Consider the following 27,568-nt stretch of genomic DNA (forward strand, 5'->3'; position numbering starts at 1 on the left):
CGATGTCCATATCATTTCGATTTATTTATCTGGCTATCCGGTCTCTATAGGTCTCCGGTCTCCCCATCTAAAGAAGATAAATTATCAATAAATTTTAAAATAATTAAATTATAATATATTTATAATTCATTTGTTTTACAAATGCTGTTAAAATCATTGAACTGTGATATGAACAAATTTATCTTCAATAAATTTGTTCATATCACAGTAAATTTTAGTTTCATTCTTATGAGAAATTGATTTGAATGAGAAATGAAATAATATTTCGAGAAAAAATACTAAATAATAGCAAGATCTAGCTTTCTCAACAATAAAATAATTATAATATTAAATATAAGTATAAGCTTAAGTTATTATTATTTCAAAACAATTACAAGCTAAGAAATATTTATACTTGAAACACAGTTAAAAAAAAATAAAAATTGAAGTGAATTACTGCATAGTATTTATGCAATTTCACTGAAATACTTGGCATACATTTTAACATTCTTTTATGCTTATCACAAGTTCGTAAAAAAAAAAAAAAAAAACTATAAGTTAACAATGTCAAAATGTTCACGTTAACGTTTGAAATTCTTTAATAATTTAAATATTTTAAAAATAACAATCCATTTTTATGGTAATTACTCAAGCCAACACTATAAAATAAAATAACATTTAAAAGAAAATAATTAAAAAGGAAAATTCCAAATAAATACTCATTGAATAATATATCATTATAAATTATACATTCAATTAATTACTCAATTACATTAAAATATAATAAATGGGAGCGCAAAACAAAATAGTAATTAGCGAAAAATTTGAAAAAGAATTAGAACAAATATTTATTCATTTTGTTTTCTTTCGTCAAAATAAACTGACGAAAAGAATGATTGAATCCCTCGTATTTCCACTTGGTTTCCCCGTTTAGTCTCCGCCCATCATCCAACTCTTCCTTGGGATGCCTCCCTTGGCGAAACTTGGCGGGACGTTCGGGGACACGAGAGGCAAGTGGGAAGATGTTGCAAATCGGTAACCTTCTCTAAAAAAATCGCGGCATCTCAACAACACGCGACGAAGAGTTGAGTGAAGATGCTTCCTCCCAAGCTGTTCCCTCGACGCGATTCAAAATAGTAAAACAAACAAAACAAAAAATTTAACTAATCAGTTACATTTTAAAAAGTTCATTGATTTCAACCAGACGTTTTGAGAAGAAATAAAAAAAAAGGAAGACAAAACATACTCATGATTGTCGGGAACGAAATGACCGATAACGCGGGGTCCCCCAACAGCAACAACAATCTCCCGTCTTTCGGTTTCACACAGGAACAAGTCGCATGTGTCTGCGAAGTACTTCAACAGTCTGGGAACATTGAAAGATTGGGCAGATTCTTATGGTCATTACCGGCTTGTGACCAGCTTCAAAGAAATGAAAGTGTACTGAAAGCCAAAGCTCTGGTAGCGTTCCACCGTGGTAATTTCAAAGAACTTTACAGGATTTTGGAAAGCCACCCTTTCACGCCAAACTCTCATCCTAAGTTACAGACATTGTGGTTGAAGGCCCACTATATTGAGGCCGAGCGACAGAGGGGTCGACCACTTGGTGCCGTTGGGAAATATCGCGTGAGGAGGAAGTTCCCGTTGCCGAGGACTATATGGGACGGTGAAGAAACGAGTTATTGTTTTAAGGAGAAATCTAGGAATATTTTAAGGGAATGGTATCATCAAAATCCATATCCATCCCCCAGAGAAAAAAGAGAGCTTGCTGAAGCGACTGGACTTACTACTACGCAAGTCAGCAATTGGTTCAAAAACAGACGGCAACGTGACAGAGCTGCAGAACAGAAGGACAGGTTAGTTGCAATATTTATTTAAATTAAAAAAATATTTAGTTGCAATATTGTACTGGGATTAAGATTCATTGATAATAAAAATAATTGCAATATTACACTCAGATTATGATTCATCGATAATGAGAAGAGTTTCAATATTGTACTTTGATAATGATTCATCGATAATTAAAATAGTTGCGATATTATGCTCAGATTATGATTCACCGAAAATAATATTATGTTAATTATCTGAAAATAATGTTTTTTTGCTGAAATTTAATTCAATTTTTTTTAAATATATTACTTGTTAAAAAAAATAAGTATTATTTTATGTAAATAGATTCCTACTCAGAGCATTTAATTGTTTCATAAACTATTGAAGATTATGATTTATCCAAAATATTGATTAGTTGCAGTATTTAACATGGATTATGATTCACCGAAAATAATATTTTTTTTGATCTGCTGAAAATAATATGTTTTGCAGCTGAAATTCAATCCTATTTTTTTTCCGAATAGATTGCTTGTTTCAAAATCAAATACTATTTTATGTAAATAGTTACGTACTCTGAGAATTTAATTGGTTTTTAAAAATCATTAAAGATAATGATTTCTCTAAAATAGTATTATCAAGTTGCAATTTTAAACTTATATTAGGATTCTCTGAAAATAATATGTTTTTTAGTTGAAATTTAATCTGATTTCTTTTTGAGTAGATTACTTGTTTGCAACCGTTATTTTTATGCAAAATGGAACATTTGAACATTTGATTGTTTCATAAACCATTGAGGATTGTGATTTATCTCAAATATTGGTTAGTTAGAATATTAATATTGTGTTTCGTTAATTAACATTTCGTAAATCATTTGAAAAAGCCAATTGTTTTCCAGCCAATTTTTTTTCCTCGTTTTCCAGACAATTTTTTTTCCTCGAACAGATCACTTGTTTTAAAAGCAAGCATTATTTTATTTAAAAATCTGTCTGCTTGTTTCATAAGGCATTAAAGATTATGATTTATCTAAAATTATTTAATGCAAAAATCTGTCTGAACATTTAATTGCTTCATAAACCATTGAAGATTATGATTTATCTAAAATAATACTGGTTAGTTGCAATTTTAAACTTAAAATATAATTTTAAAAAATATTGTCAGTTGCAACACTAGGATTATGTTCCATTGCGAATAATATTATATTGATATATTGATCATTTGAACATTCTACGTTTTGCACATTAATTTATTCCAGTTTCTTTTAGATTAGATTATCAACTTATTTTAAAATCAATTATTATAAGCTGGCAATAACCATCACCGATCCTCTAACTACTTCATAAAACAGGCAAGATTATTATTTCCTGAAAATAATATTGTGTTGATCATTTGAATATATATTGTTCCATAGCCAAAATTCGATCCGAATTTTTTTAGAATAGATAAGTTACTAAATTTAAAAGCGGCTTTTTACTTATGTTTTAGCAGTAACTTCTATTATAGAAACTTAGAAATTATTTTTTTTGTAAACCATCTCAGTGTAATTAAATAAATACTCTAATAATTTAAATTTTAAGTGCAAATAAAAACTTTTTTTGTGTAAACCTTTATACATTTATAAATTTTTTTTTCATATAAATTTAAATTAATCGGATAATTTAATTCAAGATTCAATCATTTTACAAACATTTCGCAAACACACTTTACATTTTTATTTGTATTTTTGAGTTTCTTTAGACACACTTTTGATTTTAGTTGTTACGTTTCTTTGAATACAATAAAAGCACTTAGTTCTAGAAAATAGCAAAATTTGGATTTAAAAACTAGAATTTAGGTTTTGTTTTGCTTAGCAGTTTCCTGTGGTTGCTATGTTTTCTGGAGACAAAATGTTACTTAATTTTTAAATTATTCAAAATGCCAATTAGTTTTTAAATTGTCTAAAATGCTACTTAAAGTCTTTTTTAATTATTAAATTACGTATTTCTCTCAGATATTTTAATTAATCATAACTATTAAGAACTTTTAAACTTCCTTGAAGAACTTCTTTCATTAAAGAATTGTGATTTGCCTTCTGTGGAAGTAGATTGTTCATTGATTTGAACAAATCTTTTTTTTACTTCTTATACTAATAACTTATTTACCTCTTCCAATATTGTAAAGTGAAATTTTATTCTAAGTTTTTAAAATATATATATATATATATATATATATATATATATATATATATATATATATATATATATATATATATATATATATATATATATATATATATATATATATATATATATATATATATATATATATAGATCGATTATTTATTAATTTAAAGAAAATTAAGGTATTTCAAAACAAAAATTAAAACAATAACAAAAATATTTTAATACAAAAGTAACAAAAATAATATTTACTTGCTGTTGTACAATTAGTTTCAATAGTTAATATTGTTAAAACTAAAAATCTAGTAAAATTTCCATTCTTGTATGGTATGGTATATTTGGTTTACCTTTATTGTAAACCAAAATATGCAGTATTTAAACAACTTATTTTCCCTTCGTATGGTAACAGTTTACCGGAAATTCTGTTTTTCAAAATTATAGTTCTTATTATGTACTTGAATTTACTACTATTTATTATCATTTAATAAATAGCTGAAACATGCACACATAAAATAAAAAGTTGAAGAGCAAATTTAACCAAATAAATGGTATAGCAATGACAATGATGAATGAATAATGTAACAGTATTTCTGCATGAATAAAAATTACTTCGTATGTTTTATTTATAAAGATACTATTTAAAATTTTGTTTTGAAAGTGATTAAAACTGTAATTATATTTATGATATTATAGTACAGTCTTACTTACTCAGTTATTTTTCGTTCATTTTATGCTTCAATATTTATTTCTTAGTCAAAATCGAATTAAGTATATTTGATGATTATTTTTTTAAAAAAGATTTTCGTCTTGTTTAAAAAACAGAATCAATTTTAGAAAATTGTTTTGTTTATATGACACTTAAATGTAGACTTTTTAAATTATCTTTTTTTTTAATGCTTAGATGTGTATTTATATCTCAAAAGAAGTTCTTGTTTATGATTTTAAATTTATTAAATAGTGAAAAATTATAGTTAGATGACATTTACACTGCAGGCTATCTATTTATATTTAGAAAGTAATTAATTTCTCCCCTCTCCATAAAGTAACTTCTGTTATCAAAACAAAACCAAGATAAATAAATGAGTAGGTATATTTGTGTGACATAAGCAATGCTAATCTACTCACTTCTCTTGTTTTATGTTTAAAAGTTAACTTATTTTATGAGCGAATATACTAGCTATTCTATATAATTTAAAAACAATTAATTTGTATGAAGTTGGTTTTCATCTTTTGTTTTATTCTTATTCAAAATTTTAATTCAATAAAATAGGAAAACAAATAGTACTATATTTGTCCAAATTAATGTAATTCTACAATTTTATGTTTAGAAAAAAAATTTCATCTGGAAAATAATAATGAAAAAATAAATAAACAAATTAAGAACGACATAAAAACTTTTATTTCAAAACCAAGATAAATAAAAATAGTTATAGAGATTAATTGGTATTAACAATGCCAATTATGATGTATTGATTTGTTACTGATTAAAATTGTTTTATTTTTAGAAGTTTATTTTCTTTTCTAAATAATTACAACAGTTAAACTGACTTTCTAAATTAATACTATATTAATTAATGAATAGATGCAATAGTAATAATAGTACTTAATAGAATTTAAAAACTTTATGTACTTACTCATAGATTTTGAAAACTTAACTTTTTAATGTATGAATAACGTTTCTCAATCTCTATGAAATGAAATTTATATATGAATTGTTTGCTTTTAAAAAATAACGCGAATTCTTGGTCATACCGACTGATATTAACATACTTTGTTTAGAATAAATTGATTTTGATAGAAAAAGTTCAGTGTCTCCCTTATCAGTTCAATGTTTTTTTCCAGACATTTTACGGTAGTTCCAGACATAATAAAAAAAACACTATTACGGTCGCCAACCTCTTGACAGACTTAAATAATCTTCATTTATTAAATTATATTCATGTATCCCAAGTTTTCTATAATTTTCCATATAGTCCATAAGTTTTCCATATATTAGCTATAATATAAAATTGTTTTTTTTTCTTATCTTATAAAGTTTATAATTTTTTAAAGAAAATATTTTATATTTTTTTAATCATTTAGCTTTAAATTATTTATAAGAAAGTAGTAGAATTATGATATATTGTACACGCGCATTCAAAGCATTATGAGTAGCACTCAAAAATTTAATTTTAGAGCAATGTTAGAATCACTTTTTTTCTTTTTTCAATGCAAATTTCAGGTATAAATATTTTCAAAATTTTTATAAGTACCTGAAAATTGTGATAAAATGTTCATTTGCATGAAATATAATTTAAATTTGAAAAATGAAATTGGTTTGTCGTTGTTATTTCTATCTCCATGGTGATGATAGCTACAAACTAACTTTAAATAATCTGACTATGTAAGCATTGAAAAATTATTCTTCAAGTGGGGAACAATTTTCAAATAGTAAAATAAAAAAAAATAAAAATAAACTAATGAAAATGAAATAATAAAAATAAAATAACAAAAATATAAAAATAAAGAACAGTAAGGCAAGATGAATAACCCAAAGATAATTAATAATGAAATTTCTATTTGGTGTATTATTAAAAATTTTGAAATCTGAGATGATTAGACAAAGATATTTTATGCAGAAACATTATTTGTTTCCTGTTAGAAAAATATTTTTAATTTTTTCAAAAATCTGAGGTTCGGTAACGTTATAATTTAAAATTGTGTTCATAAAATTTCATAATTCGACTTCATTCATAATCGAAAATTCTTATCTATAAATAAGTGCTGCTATAACTCACATCAACAGCAAACGGCCAGATCAGGTTAATAGTCCGGTTTTACACTGAATTTTACTAAGGACGAATGCAGTGATATGAAAGACGCATATTTAATTAGCTAATTTAATTAATATGAGAAATCAAAATTAAACCAATTAATAGAAATAATATTAAAGGACCAAGAAAAAAAATATAGTTCTTACTACCACATTTAACTTATTCCATATATTTTTAAAATTATAGTTCTTACTATCACATATTTAGTAAAAAATTACAAAACTGAAAGTAAATTTTACCAAAGATGGTTTTTATGCCATGCTCTAAGGTATCATGATAACATTACTTAATCTTAAAATTATTACTGCCGAACAGCACGATATAAACCATATTTTATTGTTAATTTTACCAGAAGTCATTACCAAAAACAAAGCTCTTTTCCAAACTTTACCGTGGTTTGTTTCTATAGAGCTAGAAATATGTTAAATGTTACCATATTCTGGCAGTTTTTTTAATCATACTTTTTTCTCAGTGTTATGTTAGTATATTTTTTTCTCTGCCATAAGAAAACGAATCAGAGTATTATCGGCGCACATTGTAAAAAATTTCATCATAGAAACAAAATTTCACATTTATTTCATTTATACTTTTTTTTTTTAGAATTTTCTAATTATTATTGATTGATTTGTTGATTTTTAAAAATTATTGATTTTTAAGAAAATGAATTTAGAGTTTAGTATTCATGAAATGACGTGGGCAAATAAATACTCAATGGAGCCGTTCATAAATGATGTCACACTTCGAAAGGGCAGTAGAGGTTTTCTGAAAATATGACAATTTGCGACATGGGAGAGGTAGCAAGTAATGTGACATCCCACAATTTTGTTAAAATGAAAATATTGAAAATCAGCAAACCAAACATTTTATACAATTTATTATATATTTTTTATCATCTTCAGCAAAATAAATTCTCATCTTTATTGCTATTGTTATACTATTAGCAGTGTTTTCATCATAGAAAAAAAATGGGTGAGAATTTCTCACCCTTTCTCAAAAATAGGGTGAGATTTCAAAAAGTTAAGTGAGATTTCTAAAAACTAAAAAAACACAAAAGCTCTTGAAAAAAAATTATTTCTTTAATTATAATACATTTTTAACGCCTTTTTGGTGCATCATCATAGATTTTGCCTTTACAAGGTATTTGTCCATCTTACATAAGTGCATAAAAAATTTTAACGTCTTACATGAAGAAACACGTGGTTGCAAAGAAATGTGTTCTGAAAGGGGTTCCGTGGTTGTGTTCTGTTGTTCGAAAAGGTTCTGAACAATACTGGTAAATAGGGAAGCTAGATAATGGGGCATATGTTGAAAATAATGACAAATCCAGGAAGGAAAGTGAAACGGATTTTATTATAAATGGCGTAATTCGAAGCTTTTTACAAAATGCGAGAAATTCGCGAATTTTGAAACTGATTTATAGAATGCGCGAATTTCTTGCGGTAATCATTTTTTAATGCGAGAAAAGGAAAAAATATGCGAGATTCTCGCTTTCTCCCGCTTTAGTGAAAACACTCAAATGTCATTTAAATAAATTTGAAATATGACCTATAACATGTATTTTGTTTTTCAACCAATAACATGCTATTTTAATATAGCGTGTCATATGACCAAGGGGGTATCATGAAGTGTGACACTGTGAGAACGGGAAGGGAGGGAGGTCCAAAATATTTTAAAAAGCAGCAACATCATTTTTGTACGGTCTCTATATTATTTTTTTATGCTATCCCCAAGGATAATATTCAAGACTGGTAAGAAACGTAAAATATTAACGAATAATAGGATACGATAAATAAGGTGCCATATAAATAAGTGAGTGATAATAAGGGTGACAAATTTTCACATATTTGTCTTACTGTTGATGAAAACGTAACCCTTGGGAACCTCTTTCGTTATTATTAGCTCAAACTTAAAATAATCCCTTAACTTTTCCTACAAGCCATTTTTCTGTCCTTAAAATTAAAAAAAAAAGGGTATTCTGTTACGTCATGCGTTAGAAAGTGCCTAGCTATCACAACATGTTAAAATAGTTTATAGATAGTATGTTTAAAGAATTTCATTCGTTGAGCTCATCTGCTTGTTTTAAGTATAATTTGATACATCTTATCTTCAAAGTTTAATAAATATAATTCAGGAATAACTATTTTATCCTTGAATTAAAATAACCTACTTCTCACATCACTCAATAAATTTACCCACTTTATAAAACTACTTCATTAATCATCTGTGCTCATTGATATATCGATATTGTCGGCTGATGGTTATCGATGACATCCATGCGCAACTTGAAATTTGATCTGAATATTTAATTAAACCACTTATAAAATTTTAAAAAAAGTGCCTAGTATTTTATTTAGATTTTAAAGTCAAGGGCTCATTTTTTTATTTTTCTTATTTTTTATTAATACAATAATTTAATCCAGTGTTTCCCAAAGTGTGGTACGCGTACCCCTAGGGGTACAGGAACAGTTTAACGGGGGTACGCGTTCGTATCCGAAATATCTTGCAACAAACGAAAGTTTCAAAAATTTTTATTTAAAAACAAAGCTAGCCATGAAAATTTACGAGTACGTATTTTTCTAATGGCTATTTTTTGCAGAGTTAATATTCAATAATTAGTGGTGATGATAGCCAGTTGTGATTTTTAACTTTTCTGCAATTTTTTTTATCATAGCAAAAACAATATCATCCTTCTCACTGATGCAAATAAACTTAACAAAACTGTACCAAAAAATAGAAGAAAAAAGAACATATTTTTAAAAAAGTACATTCATTTTTTATTAGTGGTACACAGCGTTGCGAAAAATTAAGAAAGGGTACACAAAAGTCATAAGTTTGGGAAACACTGCTTTAATCCATTGATAAATGCAATATATCTTACTTAGATCTTGAAGATGTTTGGTATTGGTTCTTTAGATTTGTGCTCATATCGTAGACATCGTGTCACATCTTTTTTTCTCGTAACAGTTCATTTACCTAATAAAACTCTCCGAAATATTCGCCAACTTCTCAATGAGATTTAAGTCCGGTGAATTTCCAGGTTAATCAAGCAATCTTATTTTGAGTTTCCAGTAAGAAGCTAAATGATGTTGAAATGTTTCATCAAGTGTTAGCATGTGTCAAATAACTCTACGTCCTGTTCTTGGTTGACTTCACCATGTCTTCAACGGAACTAAGATAGCAACGCCATTTTCAAAGGGGAAAAAAAACTAATAGTTGTTTCAAAGGATATTTTACAGTTCGTTGAATATGCTCAAACCCAGAAAAAAAAACTAATTCGTCTAGATTAATTTGCGCTTTTGAAATAGCTTTTCTAATTTAAATAGTAAATTTTATTAAATTAGATGTATAGATTTATAAATTTGACTACGAAACAGATATTTAGAATTTCCAAAATTTTCATGCTATTGCAGAATTGTAAAAACTACTGTGTATTAAAAGATTTAATTTTAAAAATACTTTTCAGTAGATATTATATTTTATCTGCTGGAGTTCTATCCTCAATCTTTTTTTTTTTTTTGTTTTTTGTACGTTATTACTTTCAGCTTTCGCGTATTACATCACTAATCTGAATTAATTTACAAAGATTGCAGGAATAGAAATTAAGAGTATTTAGCCTATGGTTCGCGGATCAGTGAATCATATTAATTAAATTATAATAAAACTATTAATTAGCTCGTACATATATTCACTGATCCGTTTACACATTCACGTGATTTTTTTTTTTAAACTAAACTGAAAATTATAATGAATATCTCTTCTTCAATCTTTTTTGTACGTTATTACTTTAAGTTATCGCTTATTACATCACTTATCTGAATCAACTTACAAAGATTGCATACATTAATAAACCCGTACATATTTTCACTGATCCGTTTATATATCTCCATTAAACTTTTAAAAAAAAATTAAGTGAGTTTAAATTATAAATTATAATAAATATGCTCAATTGTGATGAATTTTTGGTCATTAACATATACCAAAACACGAATTTGGAAATTAAAAAAACCAAACAATAAACAATGCCTTTACATTGATCGCTGACTTGTGAGGGGGGGAGGGGCTGCGATTTTCCAATCCAGCAGCATTTAACGACCCGCTCTCATGTTTGTCCTTTTCTTTAAAAAAATTGATTCTGGATTTTTTAAAAAAAAATTTTTTTTTAGTTCAGGTAAAACATTTTAAAAGAAATAAAAGCTTGCATTACAATTGCAACCAGCCACGAGAAAAATCTCCAATAAAAGAGAATGAGTCGTTAAAGTCTGCTGGACTGTAAATGCTGACCGGGGGAATCACTCGCAAATATTTTATGGTGGTCCGAATCAAATTTGAGTTGCCCTGGACCAATAGATTACGCCTAGGAACGATTTTTGCCTAGGGTGAATAAGTTTTACCGATAGAAAAGAAAATGCAATTTTAGTGATCGGAAAATAGTAAATCTAATATCGATCACTGGTAAATATTTCGTGGTGGTCCGAATCAAATTTGAGTTGCCCTGGACCAACGGATCACCGACGTGAAGGAACGATTTTTGCCTAGGGTGAATAAGTTTTACCGATAGATAAAAAAGAAAATGCAATTTCACTGATCGAAAAATAGTAAATCTAATATATCAATGTAATTATGTTGATTAAAATACTAAAGTCTATAAATTTCACGTCGTTAACGTTTGGTATTGTAAAATGAAAAGTTTTACTAATAGAAAGGAAACTGCAATTTCGATGATCAAAAGATTGTATGTCCAAAACATAATATTATTAAAGTTAAAATTATATTGATTAAAAACCTAAAACATATAAATTTCATGACGTGGACGTTTGATTATGTAAAATAAATGTTTTACCAAGTGTAAATGAGTAACAAAATGAATGTTTCTTGAAATAGGCGTGTTTCTGATGGCCAAATAAAAAGCAGTGAATTCTAGAGCTAATTCTGCGGATAAAAAATATTCTTGTTTATCCAACCCTGTTTATTTTCGCACTATAAAACATCAATTAAAATAACTTCCTTCATAAATATTTCATTAAATCTTCATGTTTTTTTTTCTTTTTGAAAAAAAAACATATGTTTTTTTTTTAGAAGTTCAGGTGAACATATTAGAAAAAAGTGTATCTAGTTATGCAATATAGAAGAAGCCATTACTTTATCCCCAGTTTTATTTTTTTTACTTATAATTATTTAATTCAAGTGTGCCAAGTTGTTGCTGTTGCAGTTTTTATCTTGTTATGCCAAATTTAAAAAAAAATTAGCGTGAAAGAGAAAAAGTGTCTGAGGAGTTGACGTAATTTGATTTATGATGTACACATGCTACAAGACGAATGTTTATTATTTAGCCAAATTCATCATTTTTATTTCTTTGTCGGGAATCATTTTTTCTTCTTTCCTTTTTTTGAATTGTCATTCTTCGGCACCTACTCTTCTGTTGTACAGCGTAGAGCATGTATATTTATTTTCGTAAATGCTATATAAATTTCTCTATTCTACAGAGATTTTGCAAAAAAAACCCTGCTGATTTAAAAAAAAAAATGTTGAATTTAAAATTTTCCCTGAATGGCTCCAAACTCCAGACTAAATATGGTTGATTTATTTATTACATGCAATGATTAAAAGATAACTCTACACCAACAAACACAAAAAAAAACGATATAAAAGAGAGAGGCAGCTGTGGCGATAGTCTCCAAATTCAAAAGGCCCTGGCTTCCCAATAGCGGTCCAGAAGAGAACATTTGGCTAACGGTCAGCAAAGAATGAGATGGTCACATTCATGTTCCACATTACCGAGACTGCAGATAAGACTTGAAACTATGAGGAAATGGTGAAAGTATTTTGAAAGACAGTCACAGTGAACCTAAACTTAGCTACCATTTTATGTCTGGGCCATCTTCAGATAACAGAAACTTTGTCTTTTCAAGACTTGTGAATTATTCTAACAACGAAATTAAAAATAATTCACTAAAAAATTTATTTTTCATTATTGTGCTTGAAAATGATTTATTAATAAGTCTAAAACATTAAATAATTTTTTTTTTAAAAAATTGATTTTTTAAATTACTTTCTTTTTATTTATATTTTGTTCTGACATATTTCGTAGTCTCAATGAAAAATTCAAATATTTGCAAATGTTAAATTAATTGGAAGAGTCTTCAGTATTTTCAAATGTACCTAAACAGTTCCTTAACGGTATGTAACTAAACTGCTCCAAAGTACAAATTTCACTAGGCTTATTTGCCATTAAGATAATTAAGGAAAGAGGGGAAGGATTACTTTAGGTTATTTCTAATTAGCTAAAATGTTTATTAATTATTCTAAAATGTTTCAGACTGTTATTCAATTGGAGACTTATCGCGTTAGCCTGGCTTTCCAAAAGCGACTGTTTGCAAAGTTTCGAATTATGCACTTAAAAAAAAAAAAATTATAGTCAAAACTACCAGAATATGGTAAAATTCAAAGTGTTTCTGACTCTATGGAAACACCAGAAAGCTAGGTAATTTTTAGCGAAGCACTTTGATAATGATTTTCGTAAAATTTAGTAAAATAATGTTTTGTAATATGCGCTGTAAAAAGTTTTGCATCAAATCACGGTAAGCACGGTGAGCATCATCCGTAAAAATCATTTCACCGTAAAATATTATACTATAATTTTTACAGTAATATTATTTCAATTTTAGAGTGATTCACTGATTTCACGATTGTTACTGTGGAAATTACGGTATATCAGATTTTTGTTCTGTAACATGCTGTGGTAAAAATGAATTTTACAATAAAAAGTGCAGGCACACTGATCGCTGGTGCTTTTTACCATAATTTGATATGGAAATTTCTTACAGTGGTTATCTAATTTGGTAAATGTGATAATTTTATCAAGATAACTTAGAACTTGGCATAAAAACCATCTATTTGAATAAAGTTACTTTTCAGATTTGTATTTTTTACAAAAATAAGTAGTAATAAGAACTATAATTTTGTAAAACCAAAATTTTCGGAGAACGGCTACCATAACAGCGGAAAAAAATACCAAATGAATTTCTTAAATAGCGTATATTTTTTGTTTTATTAACCAGAATTATGTTAATATTTTTTTCTGTGTGTGCAAAAAGCTTACAATATGTAAATTGATAAGTGTAAGGTCTACCTGTAATAGCTATACACTTAAGGACGTTTTGACTTATTATTATTATTTTTCTTATTATTTTATTTATTATTATCTTTAATATTTTTTAAGTTATAAAATAATCTAAAATTTTGTTCTATGAAAAGATTTCTCAGCAGGAGATTATCCAATATTATTGCTTGTAAAATTCGAAATTTGATCAAGTCACGCAAACACAGGGTCAACATACAAAAATAAATCTCAGAAATTCAACGAATCTTTCATGTTAAGAGATATCAGGTGATATTTGTTGACTCGTTTATTTGTGAAAAGTTGGTGGCAAATAGACTGGAGTTGTTCTTTGGGATTACAGCACTTTCTTTTATGTTCCCTACTTCCGCTCTTCTAAGAAGGGGTCAGCTTTAAGGTCTCCCCTCTTTTCATCAAGTGGTGATGCAACCAGTGACCCCCAGCTCACCCCCAAAGGAGGAAAGAGGGAATCAGAAAGTGAGAAAGAACATGCATCATTGTCACCATTAAAATTATATATCCAGGGTCTGTTTAGAAGAAATTTGGGTCCGTTAACGGACCCTTCACAAAATATTTTAACTTAAAAACGGACCCTACACAAATTTTTTTATCTTCATTATTATTTTGTTAATCGAATAAACCCTTTCCAGGGCAGAAAACAAGAAAGATGGATGTAAACGAATTAAGTTTTGTCTTCGGCAGACGATTCTTCCATTATTCGTCCGAATTGAATATTCTGTGTTCAGCAGTATAGGCTAATTACCAAATATTTGTATGCTGCATCTCTAATTTAGAAGCAGCAATTGTTGTTTATTTTTGAAAATTTAATTTTTTTAATTATAATTTTACATTGTTGAGCATAGTCTTGTATGTCTTTACAATTCAAAAACTCTTTGAAAAAGTTTTTCTTTGTAATAACGGACCCTATTTGCACAAATTCACAAAAGCGGACCCTGGTTGAAAGAGTGTGAGTAATTTTTTCACAATTTCACGAAAAACACAAAATGTCACAAAATGTCTGGACAGACCCCTGATATCTATACATGTTTAGTTTTGTTACAATTTCTTTTAATGATCAGTAATTTGACTATGCATATAAATAGCTACAACTATTTAATACTAATAAAGGCTGTTCAAGTTTTAACTTTATTTAATTGAACTTTCACAATGTCCTGATTACAACGCACTAAAGGCTGACTACAAATTACCTCTTACAAACTCGGACGCGCAATAATTACACAGGGTGCGTAGCGTTTTTAAAAAGTGCTTAAAGGTGCTTATTTTCGATTTTCGTTTTTTAAAAGCCTTTAAAGGTGCTTTTTTTCATGGGAAGTTTTTAAAAAGTGCTTTATTTTCCCTTTTTAAAAATAAAACATTTTTTCTTTACCATATTTATTTTCGTCACAAACTGTGCAAAATGACATTGTTCTATTCAACGTTTTCACAGTTGATTCAACCCCGATCTATTTTGGTGTGGCGTTTGAAGACGCCATTACATGTTCAATGAAATACTTGCGGGTCCGCATGTGCGAACACTGAGCTGGATTCAGTGAGATTCTTTCACTCTCATGTGCAACTTTGCTGCATTTTGCAAGATATTCTGAATTTCAGGATTTAGTTAGTTTTGAATTGATAATTTAAAAATACTTCATATTTATAATAGATGTTTTGACCCAAAATTTAAAAATTTGGGTTTTTGACTATTGTCAAAAATTGTCAAGTTTTTTTTTTTTGTCATGACGGATAAAACCTATAATTGTCAAGAACTTGTCCACTCTGCATAATTATAATTTTTTTAAAGTGCCTAAAAATATTTTTTGAGTGCTTGCAGAGTGCTTAAAAATGACTTATTTTTTGTTGAAAAATTTGGCTACTCACCCTGTTACACTTATTATGAACTCGACAAATTAACTCAGTGCTTTGAAAATATCTGTGTATATATATTTGGATGTTTCCATGTTATTTGTTTCTGTAATCACTTTGTCATTCACTAAGTTGTGATCACTAAGTTTAATTCGTGATTTTTAAACACGGACCTCTTTGTTTTAATTCAGCTGCAAATTCGGGGAAGACAAAAATCACACTTTAAATTATAAGTAATTCTCAGATTAATTAGAGCTTTGCTGGATAGGTTTGAACTATCGCCTCTAAATTTTACGCCTAAGAAACGTAAAATCAAACGTAATTATCAAGGTAAACGTAACGAATCGAAACGTAATTATCAAAAAATGTTATTTACCCAAACACATCTTGAGAATGGGTGCTTATTTTTGAGCGAAACATGTCTACTTTTGTTTTCACCTGCATGTTTTTGAAGCTCATGATTTTTACTATGAAGGTTATTAAATATAATCACTATGAAATATAATGATAGTTAATGAATACTATGAAAGTTATTAAATATAAAATGATTTTATAATCCATGACACTTACACTGATGAAAAAATGACACTTAAACTGATCCAAAAATGACGTTTTACGAAACATTTTGATTGTCACGATGTATTTTTAAATAGATATTTTCCTTATTACCCTAAATCACTAAATATCACCATACACAATCAAGAAAATTCTAGTAAAATTACCATACTGTATGGTAAAGACATTTTGGTATAAATATAAAACATAATTCTGGTTAATAAAGCCAAAATATACGGTATTTAAAACATTTATTTAGTTCATTAATCTGATTATATGGTTATTGTTTACTGGATATTCTCACTTTCGTTATTTTAGAAATTTTTATTACCCCACATTTAGTAAAGAATACAAAGCTGAAAAATAAATTTAACCGAATAAATTGTTTTTATGTTAGGTATCATGATAAAATTACAAATTTTACCATATTTACCAAATTTTATCTCGCATTTTAAAGTCGTATCTTAAGGAGTTTTTTTTACCCAACACATTCCAAATTCATCACCAAAGCGTTTTGATTAAAATTACCAAGCTTCCCATAAAACTAGAAACATAGTAAATTTTCCTATATTCATGTATAGTTTTTCCCATACATAGTTTTGATCATGTTTTTATTTCCCAGTTTTAAAGTTACAAGACATAAGAAAGTTTTTATAAAACAGCAGGTGTGATGTCACTTCGACAACTGTTTACTTTTTCAGTTAATGATTTCTATACTTAAAAGAGGAATATTAAGGAAAGAAGAAAAGGGAACTGTTGTTGTAAGAGTGAAAAAATCTCAGAATACGACTCTGAAATTAAGGATGACAAATGTCTTAGTTTAAAAATAGATAAACAGTGTGTGTCTTATCTTACTTGCTACTTAAAGTGAAGAAGACTTCTCACCAAATCTTTTTCCACCCTTAGTCTTAAACAGTTTTGAGAAATATATTTGCAATTAACAATATTATGGCACGCTTCTTTAATCCCTAATTATCAGAAATTTAATTCTATAGTTTGAAATTTGTTTGCAAATTCAAATTAAAGACATATTTGAATAAATTGTTATTATTTTATTTTTCAACGAAGATGTTAAATTTAATGTTTGCCTTAAGAAGCTAATAACTGTTTTTGCCTTAAACGAAAACAATTTTTTAGCTGTACAGTATAGAACCCGTTATCCGGAAATCAGAAAACCGGAAAACCAAAAAACCGGAATGAAATTCAATAAATTTTCTGGCCATTTTTTAAAAAAAAAATTTTTTTTTCTCATAAGATTTTACGATTTTTCTTTCCTTTTTTAAAGATGTTTCCCTTATCATCATTTTGGAAATAATCATTAGTGTATTACTTCATCGTTTTTTCTTATTTTTAAGATCATTTCCAAATATTTTGTTTTTTTTAGTTGGGTTTAACAATAAAAAAAAACGGCTTTTTGTGACGATTCAGAAAACCGGAAAAATCAGTTATCCGGAATAGCGATGGTCCCGACCGTTCCGGATAATCGGTTCTTCACTATCATTATTTTTTTTAAAAAAAAAACATGATTTTCTATTAATAAAAAAATCGAATTTTTGTTTTAAAAAAAATATAAACTCTGATTTAAAAAAAAAATCCGATGTAAAATATATTAATAATTCAGAATACAATTTAAAAACAATATTATAGCTAAAATACTTATTATTTCTATCTAGAATAGTTAAAATAATTATATAATTATTTCAAACTTCACTGAATAAATTAAATCATAATTGTTTTCATTCAACCTCAATACTCTCATGAATTTTTAAAAACGAAGACCCTATTTGTAAGTTAGATTTCAAACGAAGAATAAATAAATTTAGATCGAGAAACATAAAAAAAAAGAAGCAATTATTTTAAATAGCTATTAAAAGAACAAGTATTTCTTCGTTATTTAAATACATAAACTATTAAGTTTCAAAAACATTTATATTGAACTAAATATGAAACTAAATTGGTATTATTGAAATGCATTTTTTAATAGCAAATTATTCTACTCTCAGATAATAGGAGATTACAATTTAAAAGTTGTCATAATCATTGTAGTCCAAATTTAAATTTTTCTTTTAGTCTATTTGGTGCAAAAAAAAAAAAAATAATAATTTACGCCTATTACCCTCTCATTATTTCTCTGGATGAAACCTTCAATATCAACGAAATCAGACCTAAGAAAATCACGATCTCAAGAATATATTTATAAATTATCCTAATTGAAAGACAATTTTGACTTAAATCATTAATATTTTTTTCTTAAAAAATCAAGTGCTTTAAATCGTGTTTTAACTCATAAATTACAAGTGATTTAAATCATGCCTACCCTGATTGCATGCGGTCTCTCACTCACTTTTTTCAAAAAACAACAAAAATCAATGGTAGATAATTATATTCGCGAGCGAATTAGAGAAGGATAAAAATAAAAAAAAATAGGGGAAGGGGAGACTAAAATATTCTTTTCTGGGCAAATAAGGTATTGCTTACAATGATTTCTTCTTTTTTTATATACTGAATCGAATAAAAAATACAGTTTTCTATTTAACTATATTACATATTTATGAGTGAGGCGTTGATTTTTGTGCATTCTATAGGCTTAATCCAATAAAATTAAAATTGTGTTTGTATAAGAATTTTGTGCTTAAAAGTTAAATTAAATAGCGTAATTTTCATACATAAAACCTTCTTTACTACTAAACTATCGACTCAATGGATTTAGTAAAAAAGTTTTTAGGGAAAAATACCTCACTTGTCGAGGTAACAATATTAAAAGTTCAATATCTTCTCTCATTAATTAATCACAGGTCCCAGATCTAAACCATCGCTTATCCTATTCTACAAATTCAATCGTTACATTTTGAGAGTCAAAATGTAAATTTTATGTTAAAAAGGAATTTTTATTCAGAGAAAGCAAGTTTTTATATCTGATTTCGAAAATTAGAATATTTAAGGTTGGACGCTTTAACCATGAAGTTTGCCGGTCATTGGATCAAAAATTATTCACAGCAGTTTTTTTTCTTCCGTTGCTTACATAATACATCCATAGTCAAGTTTTTTTTAAGCAATACCAAAACCGTTTCTTATTAAATGATTAACTCCGTTCGTTACGGAGTGAAACATTAATTACCTAATTAAAATTTTATCACTTCGAAAAATCTTCGCCAATAAAATATAAACGTGGCGTAAATCGGCAGTTTCATTCATGTCTACCGCCACGCGTTTTCCAACTGAATGAACTCTTCTGGCGTTCCTCTAGATTAGAAAAAGATCATGAAGAAACTTCAAGAAAGTTGATTTTTTTTTTCTAATGCAAGAGACAGAGTCATTCTCTTATACATTGAAAAAGTTTTCTACTTCTGCAGGGTGTCGGGAGGAGGGATTTACTGGAAAACATCCAAGATGGCGGATCATGGTACGTGCACACGGAGTGGCTATTTACGTCATTCTATTCCACGGCTGGAAATTCTATATCCCCTTCTGGATGTTGTTTCTGAAGCTTGTTGGGGAAGAGTCAAATTTCCGTCCGGCCAAAGATTCACAGAGAGTCCCTCTTACTATTTTTTTTTTTTTTTCATCTTCTTTTATTACTCATTATGAACAGTGAGGTAGTGATTATTCAAATATGATTGTACAAGCAGTGTCTGGTTACACGAACTTTTGAAAAAGTGCAGAAGTTGTGATTGTCCAAAAATTAATAATGATTTAGTCATTTTGGTAGTTGAATGGAAGATGAAAAATAACATTTTATATTGTCTTTAACTGAAAATAGATTAGATCAATTTGTAAGAAATTTTTTTTCGTAAGTAATTAAATTGAAGTTAAGTAATAATACTTTTTTATGTTAACGTTTTTTGTATTAGGTTTATTTTTCTTTCTTTTCTTTTTAATTTTAGCTGCGGGAAAAATTGAAGTGCTTATTTGCTTGAGGAAGACATTCCATGCATTTCAAATATTTCTTCTTTCATTTAAATCAATAATTTTTATAAAATCATCATTATTATTTACACATTAATTTGGTTTATTTTATATTTTCCCTACTATAATTCTCATTATTTTTTACGCAGAAAATAAAATGAAAGAATAATTTTCTTCAACCTTTATCAATCCATTGCAGAATAAGTGTCTTCTCCAAACTTTTCCAAAAAATTCGATCTACAGTTCTGCTTCCCAATCCACACCTGCTACGTTTTTCATTTCATTTTGCTACCTTGTTTGAGGTCGTTTTATGGGACGTCTGATGTCACGAGGTTACTAGTTCAATTCGAGGTCCAGCGATCGTCTGCTCATCGAGTCTATTGTTGTTCGAGGATTTTAATTCTCTCTAGGAATTCAAAAACTTTTGTTTATTGTCTTGTTTAGAACTTTTGTTTATGTTACTCGATTTTAGTCCTTTCACTTAACTCATCTTTCCATACCGTTCTTCGTGTTCCTTTAAGCCAGCGGTTCTCAAATGGTGTTCCGCGGAACCCTAGGGTTCTGTGGATAAGTCACAGAGGTCTCGAGAGTTAGGGAATTTATTAGCCAGTTATAATTTTCGAAACCTGTATTTAAATTTATATTCAATTAATAATCTTTTTTTAATTTAATAATTTCGTTATTTTTATGATATTTAATTGAAATGATTGAAGAAAGAAATTTGAAAACAACGTTTTTTCCTAATAACCATAAAATGAATAAATGATGAAAAGGATATTTATGAAAAATTTCATTTATGAAAATTTCAGTGTTATTTCGCTTCGAATAAACATAACCTGATTCAACAGTGAAGAAGCATGATTCTCTGATAACTATTCTCAACGTTTATTTTTTTTTAAATTTATTTATTTCGTTTTTATTTTAAGGGAAACCATATTTCATCGCATTCGTATTCATTTTCAGTTTATGCGTGAATTAAAATTAAATTACGAACTAGACTAGATACCGTTAAATCCAATTTTAAGACTAATATTGATGAAATGTCGTGATGGAAAAATTTCATTCACTAAATATTTGCAAAATAACTAAAACAAATTTTGATTATTACAAATTTTATAAATAATTAATAGTTTTTCATTAAATAATATGTTCACAATTGTTAATGAAATTCATTCATTAAGTATTGGGGTTCCGCAAAAAGAAGCTCGATCGTTTGAGGTTCCACAGCCAAAAAAAAGTTGGGAATCGCGGATCTAAGCTTTTGTATGAATCGCTATAGATAGTTTCTACATTGCTTTGTAAGTGATTTTATTTTATTTTATAACGGTCGTGGTACAGTAGACCCAGTATTTAGTTTGCGACTACCAATGTTCAACTCCGTATTGTAATTTTGAACCCAATGCAGAAGACAAGCGAACTTCTGGATCAAGTAATGAGAGAAATTTGCCTTCGTGAAGGACGTTTTGATGGAACTAACCCGCATTTGCGTTACATGAAGAGGAAAACCACAAAAACCTCCCACGTTTAGCCTATCGGCAAGGGGACTCTAACCCCTAAGCCTCTAACCGCTGAGGATATTTTACGTCAGCACAGAGGTCGGTGCAAGAGCTGGGTGCGGAATTCGAATTAACGATCCATCACTGGGGTTCGAACCCAGGGCACCTCATTGGGAGGCAAGCACTCTATCTCCTTCTGTTAAAGTAGCATACAGAGGTGGATGGGAAGCAGAACATTGAAAAAAGTACTTTCTTAATTTTAATGTAATTAAATGCAGAATTTAATTTAATTAAATATTTATTTAAATAAAATAATTTTTTTAAAGTTAATTAATATATAATGATTAATTTAATGTGTTATGGTGAGGAACTTTCTCCACTCTATACTATTTGATAAAATGATAAGAACTCTTAAGCAATTCGTAAATTGTTCTAAATTTCAATAATTACACTTATTTATTGTAATATAATAATATATAAATAATATTTTTTCAACTAGTGATTGTTTTTTTTTCTTTTTCAAATTGCATGAAATTGAAATATTTTCTCATTTTTGTTATTGGTTTTTACTTATCAAAAGATTAAGCCCCTTCATACACTATTATTAATTTAATTGCTAATTTCTCAAAACAATACTATTATGCGTTACATAAACGTACTTAAAATTATAAATGTATAAAGTATTAAAATTTCCTTCCGCTTTCAATCACATTCAAATTAAACTTTATATTCACCACTTTTTTTTTGTGAAAAATTGTCCAATTACGTTAAATCGGGGTTTAACGGCCGGAATTAAATCGAGCGTTAATTTTCCCGTGCCTTTTCTTCCTATGCTTTTTTTCAGCTGCTTTTTTTTTCGTGATTCGCGTACTGATATTTAAAAGAAAATTTCCGTTGAAATTTGAAAGTAACGTTAAATTTATCATTTTAAATTTTTTAGCGAATATAGTATAATAATAGTTTTACTATAAAATAATATGCGATAAACTTAACCAAAATTCCCATGAAAGTTTCTTCCTTAAATGAAGTATTTAGTTCAAAATTTAATACTTAATTTTTTAGTGAAACTAGTTTTCTTGATTTAGTACAGCGTAGTTTAGACTTATCTAGTACAGCAGTTCCCAAATGAAGTTATCTCGAAAAGTTTAATGAGTTCCGAGGGATCATATTATCATAAACCATTTTTGAAAACTGAAATTACATTTAGATTCAATCAATAATCATTATTTACTTAAAATTTTGGTTACCTTTATAAAATTATTGTTATAGATATGCATTTTTTAATATAATTTTTTAATAACAGTTTATTGAATAAATTATGAAGAGCACTTGCATTTACGCAAAATTGAAATAATATTTTTCATTTTTCTTTTGAAATCCATTTAAAATAACCAAATTCTTTAAAGAAATATGTTTCCCTAATAATCATTTCCAACGCTTATTGCTGTTATTTTTCAGCTTATTTTATTCAGTACTTCATATATGTATAGACACCGGAAAAAAATCGCAACTAGACTAAATTGAGTTCCAAGACTGCTAGTTCAACTGCCGGACATAAAATCAAATGTAAGATTTATTAATGACAAAACGATGAAGAAAAAAAATTATATTTTTAAATATTTTCAAATCAAAGTCGCCTTTTATTGGTTAATGAGTTCACAATTGTCTTTATATACCTTATTTACAAAGTCGGGGCTCTGCCAAAAGAAGTTCGATCATTTATATTCCATAGCCGGAAAAAAAAAATTGGGAACCGCTGATCTAGTATACTTGTGGAATAGAGAAATGCGATCCACCGCATGTCCCACCATGAAGTCTTGAGGATCTCTGGATAAACTTTCTCTCTGTCTTTTGTGTAAACACAAGTCAGTCATCCTCTTCCGGGTAAACATAGCTGAAGCAGCGAAATCAAAAAGGATTGTTTTAACTGTAAAATGCCCCTCTTTTAACAGACACTTCTTTCAGATGCCATTTTCACGCATGGTGTTTTGGAGAATAAAAGAAAACAGTTTTTGTGAGAGAATTTCACATCAATCGTAGCAACAGAAAAATAAAATCCAGATTTTGATTTGGGATGGATAAAGATTCAAATTTCTAAGAGAAAGGAAATGAAATGTTTTAGATCGTAGAAACTTTTTTGTTGAATGAAATAACTCAATTTTAACGTAAATCAATTGTTATTTGTATCACAGAATAACAATTAATGTAAATCAATTGTTATTTTGTGTTTGTGTGTATGTTATGGTGGCTGTCAAGGCAACAGATGAAGCTCATTAATTTCACACCTTTGCCGCAGATAGAAAACCGGTGTCACTTTTATATATGTATTTTCTGGCACCGTAATTATTAGCTAAAATATGTTTTGGTATTTTTTTAAATCACAAAATGCTGACTAATAGTTACTGAGAAAAATCTCTTCAGATTATCTGCTTTATATTTGTACTCACGTATAAAATACAAAAAAAATAATTAGAATTTTTTTTATTATTCATTCATATTCAAAAATATATTTATAATTTATTTTGTAAATTAAAGAAATTTCAATGATGAATGTTAGATCTAAATAAGTGCGAATCTAAAAAATTATTGTTCGGAAGTGAACCATGTTTGGAAGATTTTATCCTTAACGCAAATAAAGACACGGGAAAATTAAGAATATAAAGAAAAATTAACTATTTTCAAAATCACATTATTCTTGCTTTATAATAATCATAAAAATTCATCTTAAGAAATAGACATCATCATTAGACATAATATTAATATTTAGAAATTTTACAGCCACAAAAGTTTTTTTCAGTTAACAATTTTCATTTAAAATTTGCATTGAAAACATTCATGCAAAATTTCAAGCAATATGAACTGATATATTATACATTTAGAATGATGGAAAATAACAGAAAAATTAGTTTTGAGAACTATGTCAAGGAAGAACGCAGTTATGAATTTAATATAGATGTTTTTTTTTTAAAAAATCATTACTTCTGTTATATTTGACGTAGAAACAAAACTCAAAAACTTTTTAGAAATTATTTTTCATCATTCTTTTTTGTTTAACATCATTATAAAAATTTGTGAGTAACTTTATAGAAAAGCATATTCTGGAGTGTAAGGTTGTTTGTTAAAACATTATTATTGCTAATAAATTTTATTATAAACTGTTTTTAAATTAAATGAAGCAAAAAGATAGACAGATATAATCAAAAAGAGGACATAATAATTAAGTGAAATGTAACAGAGCTCACATTATTACTTTAGTAACTTCTAAGAAAGCATAAATATTTTTATAAACGAATTTACTTTTCGTTCCTTCCCTACTACAGCATTATAAATGTTCTTCATTTTAAATTTTTTTTTTTAAAGTAATGAAATTGAATGCATTGAAAACTATAAATAAAACAACTGGAATTATATTTCCCACCAAAAGCGATTTTTTTTTTAAAAAAAAGTATATCCCCCAAAATTATTTTCCACGCTGAGAAAAAAGTTTCATCAAAACTGCCTGAATATGGTAAAATTCTACCGTATTTCTGGCTCTAAGGGAACAACAAGAAGCTCGGTAATTTTTACCAAAACATTTTAGTAAAATTAACAATAAAAATGGTTTTATACTATGTTATAAAATTTGGTAGATGTGGTAAAAATTGGTAATTTTATCATACTATCTTAGTGTATGGCATCGAAAACTATTCGATTAAATTTACTTTTCAGCTTTGTATTTTTACTAAATGGCCTGTAATCAGGACTGAAATTTTGAAAACCAGAATTTCCAGAAAACCATTATCATATGAGCGGAAAAATTATCAGATGAATGGTTTAAAAACCGTATATTTTGATTTTATTAACTAGAATTGTTTTTTCTTATTAATTTAATTATTATTTTTTTAACATTAATGTCATTACCATGCAATACTCTCCGTGTAGTTATGAAACTAAAGTATCCTCGTTCCTGTAAGTAGCCTGTTGCTTAAAAGCTAAGACATTCTCCGATTACGTATTCCACTTTTACATTTATTTTGCTTTTTTGAATTTAAAATCTTAGAAGTTTTCCGAATAAAAACGTAGATGGTCTGCTTTATTGAATTTTCTAGTAAATGACTGGATTTTGCCAGGTTTGTCGAAATTTCTCCAGGTTCATCAAAAATTTTCTTAATTTTTGTAAATTTCTGGAAATTTCCCAAAATTCAAATACTTCCTGAAAAAGAATCCCTTTCATAATATATTTATTACTCATATTACTTCTTATACTTAAGTATTTATATTTACTTCCTTCCAATTTATGAATTAAGTTAGCATATAATAAAATCTAAGTAATAAAGTATTTTACAGTAATTAGTTAGAAGCTTTATATTTTTAAATATTTCAAAATTTTAAATTTATTTTAGTCAGGACTCTATTTTATGAATTGATTAAAGAATATGTTGCATATAACATACTTCGTACAATCTATTCGATTTTCATCCTTTCATGAATTTTTCAAATTGATTAAAAAATGGGTTACATATACCAATCACTGCTAGTGAATTCATTTCCACTACCATTTAAATAAGTAATTTCTCGATAATAAAAGGAAAACATTCTGTTCTACTTAAATTTATAGTCATACTTAATTTATAATGCACTTAAATTTATAGTCATTAGCTATTTTTTTTCTAAATTTTATTGGCTAAGAAATTCTATAAAATTACACCCATAAATTTAATTTAGATATCACTTAGTGGTTAGCGGAAAATTTATCATATTTCGTACTATCTATTGGATTTTTTACCCTTTCATATTTGAAACTACAGGTATTGAAAATGTTTTATTAAAGAATGACTAGTTGAAAGTTAAAACTAAATTTGGAATATGAATTTCTAAAATTATTTGCTGATGTAAAAAGGATGGAAAAAAGTAAAATAAAGTTTAATATTTTATAAACGTAAAAACATTTACTTCTTGCATGAATCCTTATATTTGTAATAATTTTGTAATATCTAAATTAATTAACTAGAAATGCTTCTAAAATAGAATTTTTAACTAAACTAAAATAAGTTGCACCTAATAGTAACTAACGGCAAAAGTTGTTATTATTAATTATAAAAGTTTACCTTTGAATTAATTTATGAATTTAAAGCAAAATACTACAAAAATAAAACAAAACTAATATTATTGGAAGAGTTTTTAATTATATAAAAATATTGCAAGATTTAGGCGAGGAATAAATTTATGAATTCTAAGCGGAATAAAATTCTATTACAAGAGTTTTTAATGTTACAAAAATATAAGCAAGAAAATATGAATTTTAAGTGGAATCAAACTTTTATCTCAAGTATGATATTCTAAAAAAGCTATTGCATTTTTGAAACGTGGAATAAATTTATGAATTTTAAATAAAATTAAACTCTATTAAAAATTTGTTTTTAATGTAACTGGAATTATGCAAAATAAAACAATCCAAATGAAAAAAAAATTATTTTACCAACTCAATAAAAATCGTTTGCAAATATTATCAATATCAGAAGATATTAGGACTTGAAAAATGTACTTATAACTCCTTCGAATATTTGGCGAAGAAGGTTCTTCTCAAAATATATGGTTTATTGCAGCTCACTAAACAGCTGAGATCTGTTAAGATAAATTCTGACGGGTGAGGAAGAATACGGAAGATGGACATAATGCAGCTGTTATTTTGCGCTTTCACCTGATCTTCTATAATGTGAAAGATGTGTATTTTTTTATTTACTTTAAAATTTTGCTAATGAAGCAGATGTCCATTTATATATAATTTTAAAGTAATTATGAAAAGATTTTTAGGATTTAAACGTAGAAGTTGTAAACTAATTTTTATCTTTGACAGACTAATTGTAAGAAGTA

At 27.4% G+C, this 27,568-nt stretch overlaps 1 protein-coding gene across 1 annotated transcript in view; it reads left to right on the top strand.

The window, feature by feature from the left end:
* Positions 1-952: 952 nt before the first annotated feature.
* The window catches only part of LOC107436467 (homeobox protein six1), a 31,850-nt gene continuing 5,234 nt past the window's right edge, over positions 953-27,568 (top strand). Inside the window, exon 1 of the mRNA XM_016048204.4 lies at positions 953-1,835. Coding sequence (XP_015903690.1) covers positions 1,228-1,835 — 608 coding nt within the window. The 5' untranslated portion in view covers positions 953-1,227. The remainder of the gene's footprint in view (positions 1,836-27,568) is intronic.

This window comes from Parasteatoda tepidariorum, chromosome 6 (genome assembly GCF_982258835.1).
Source record: "Parasteatoda tepidariorum strain Cologne lab strain chromosome 6, Ptep-v5.0, whole genome shotgun sequence".
NCBI classification, from domain to species: domain Eukaryota; kingdom Metazoa; phylum Arthropoda; class Arachnida; order Araneae; family Theridiidae; genus Parasteatoda; species Parasteatoda tepidariorum.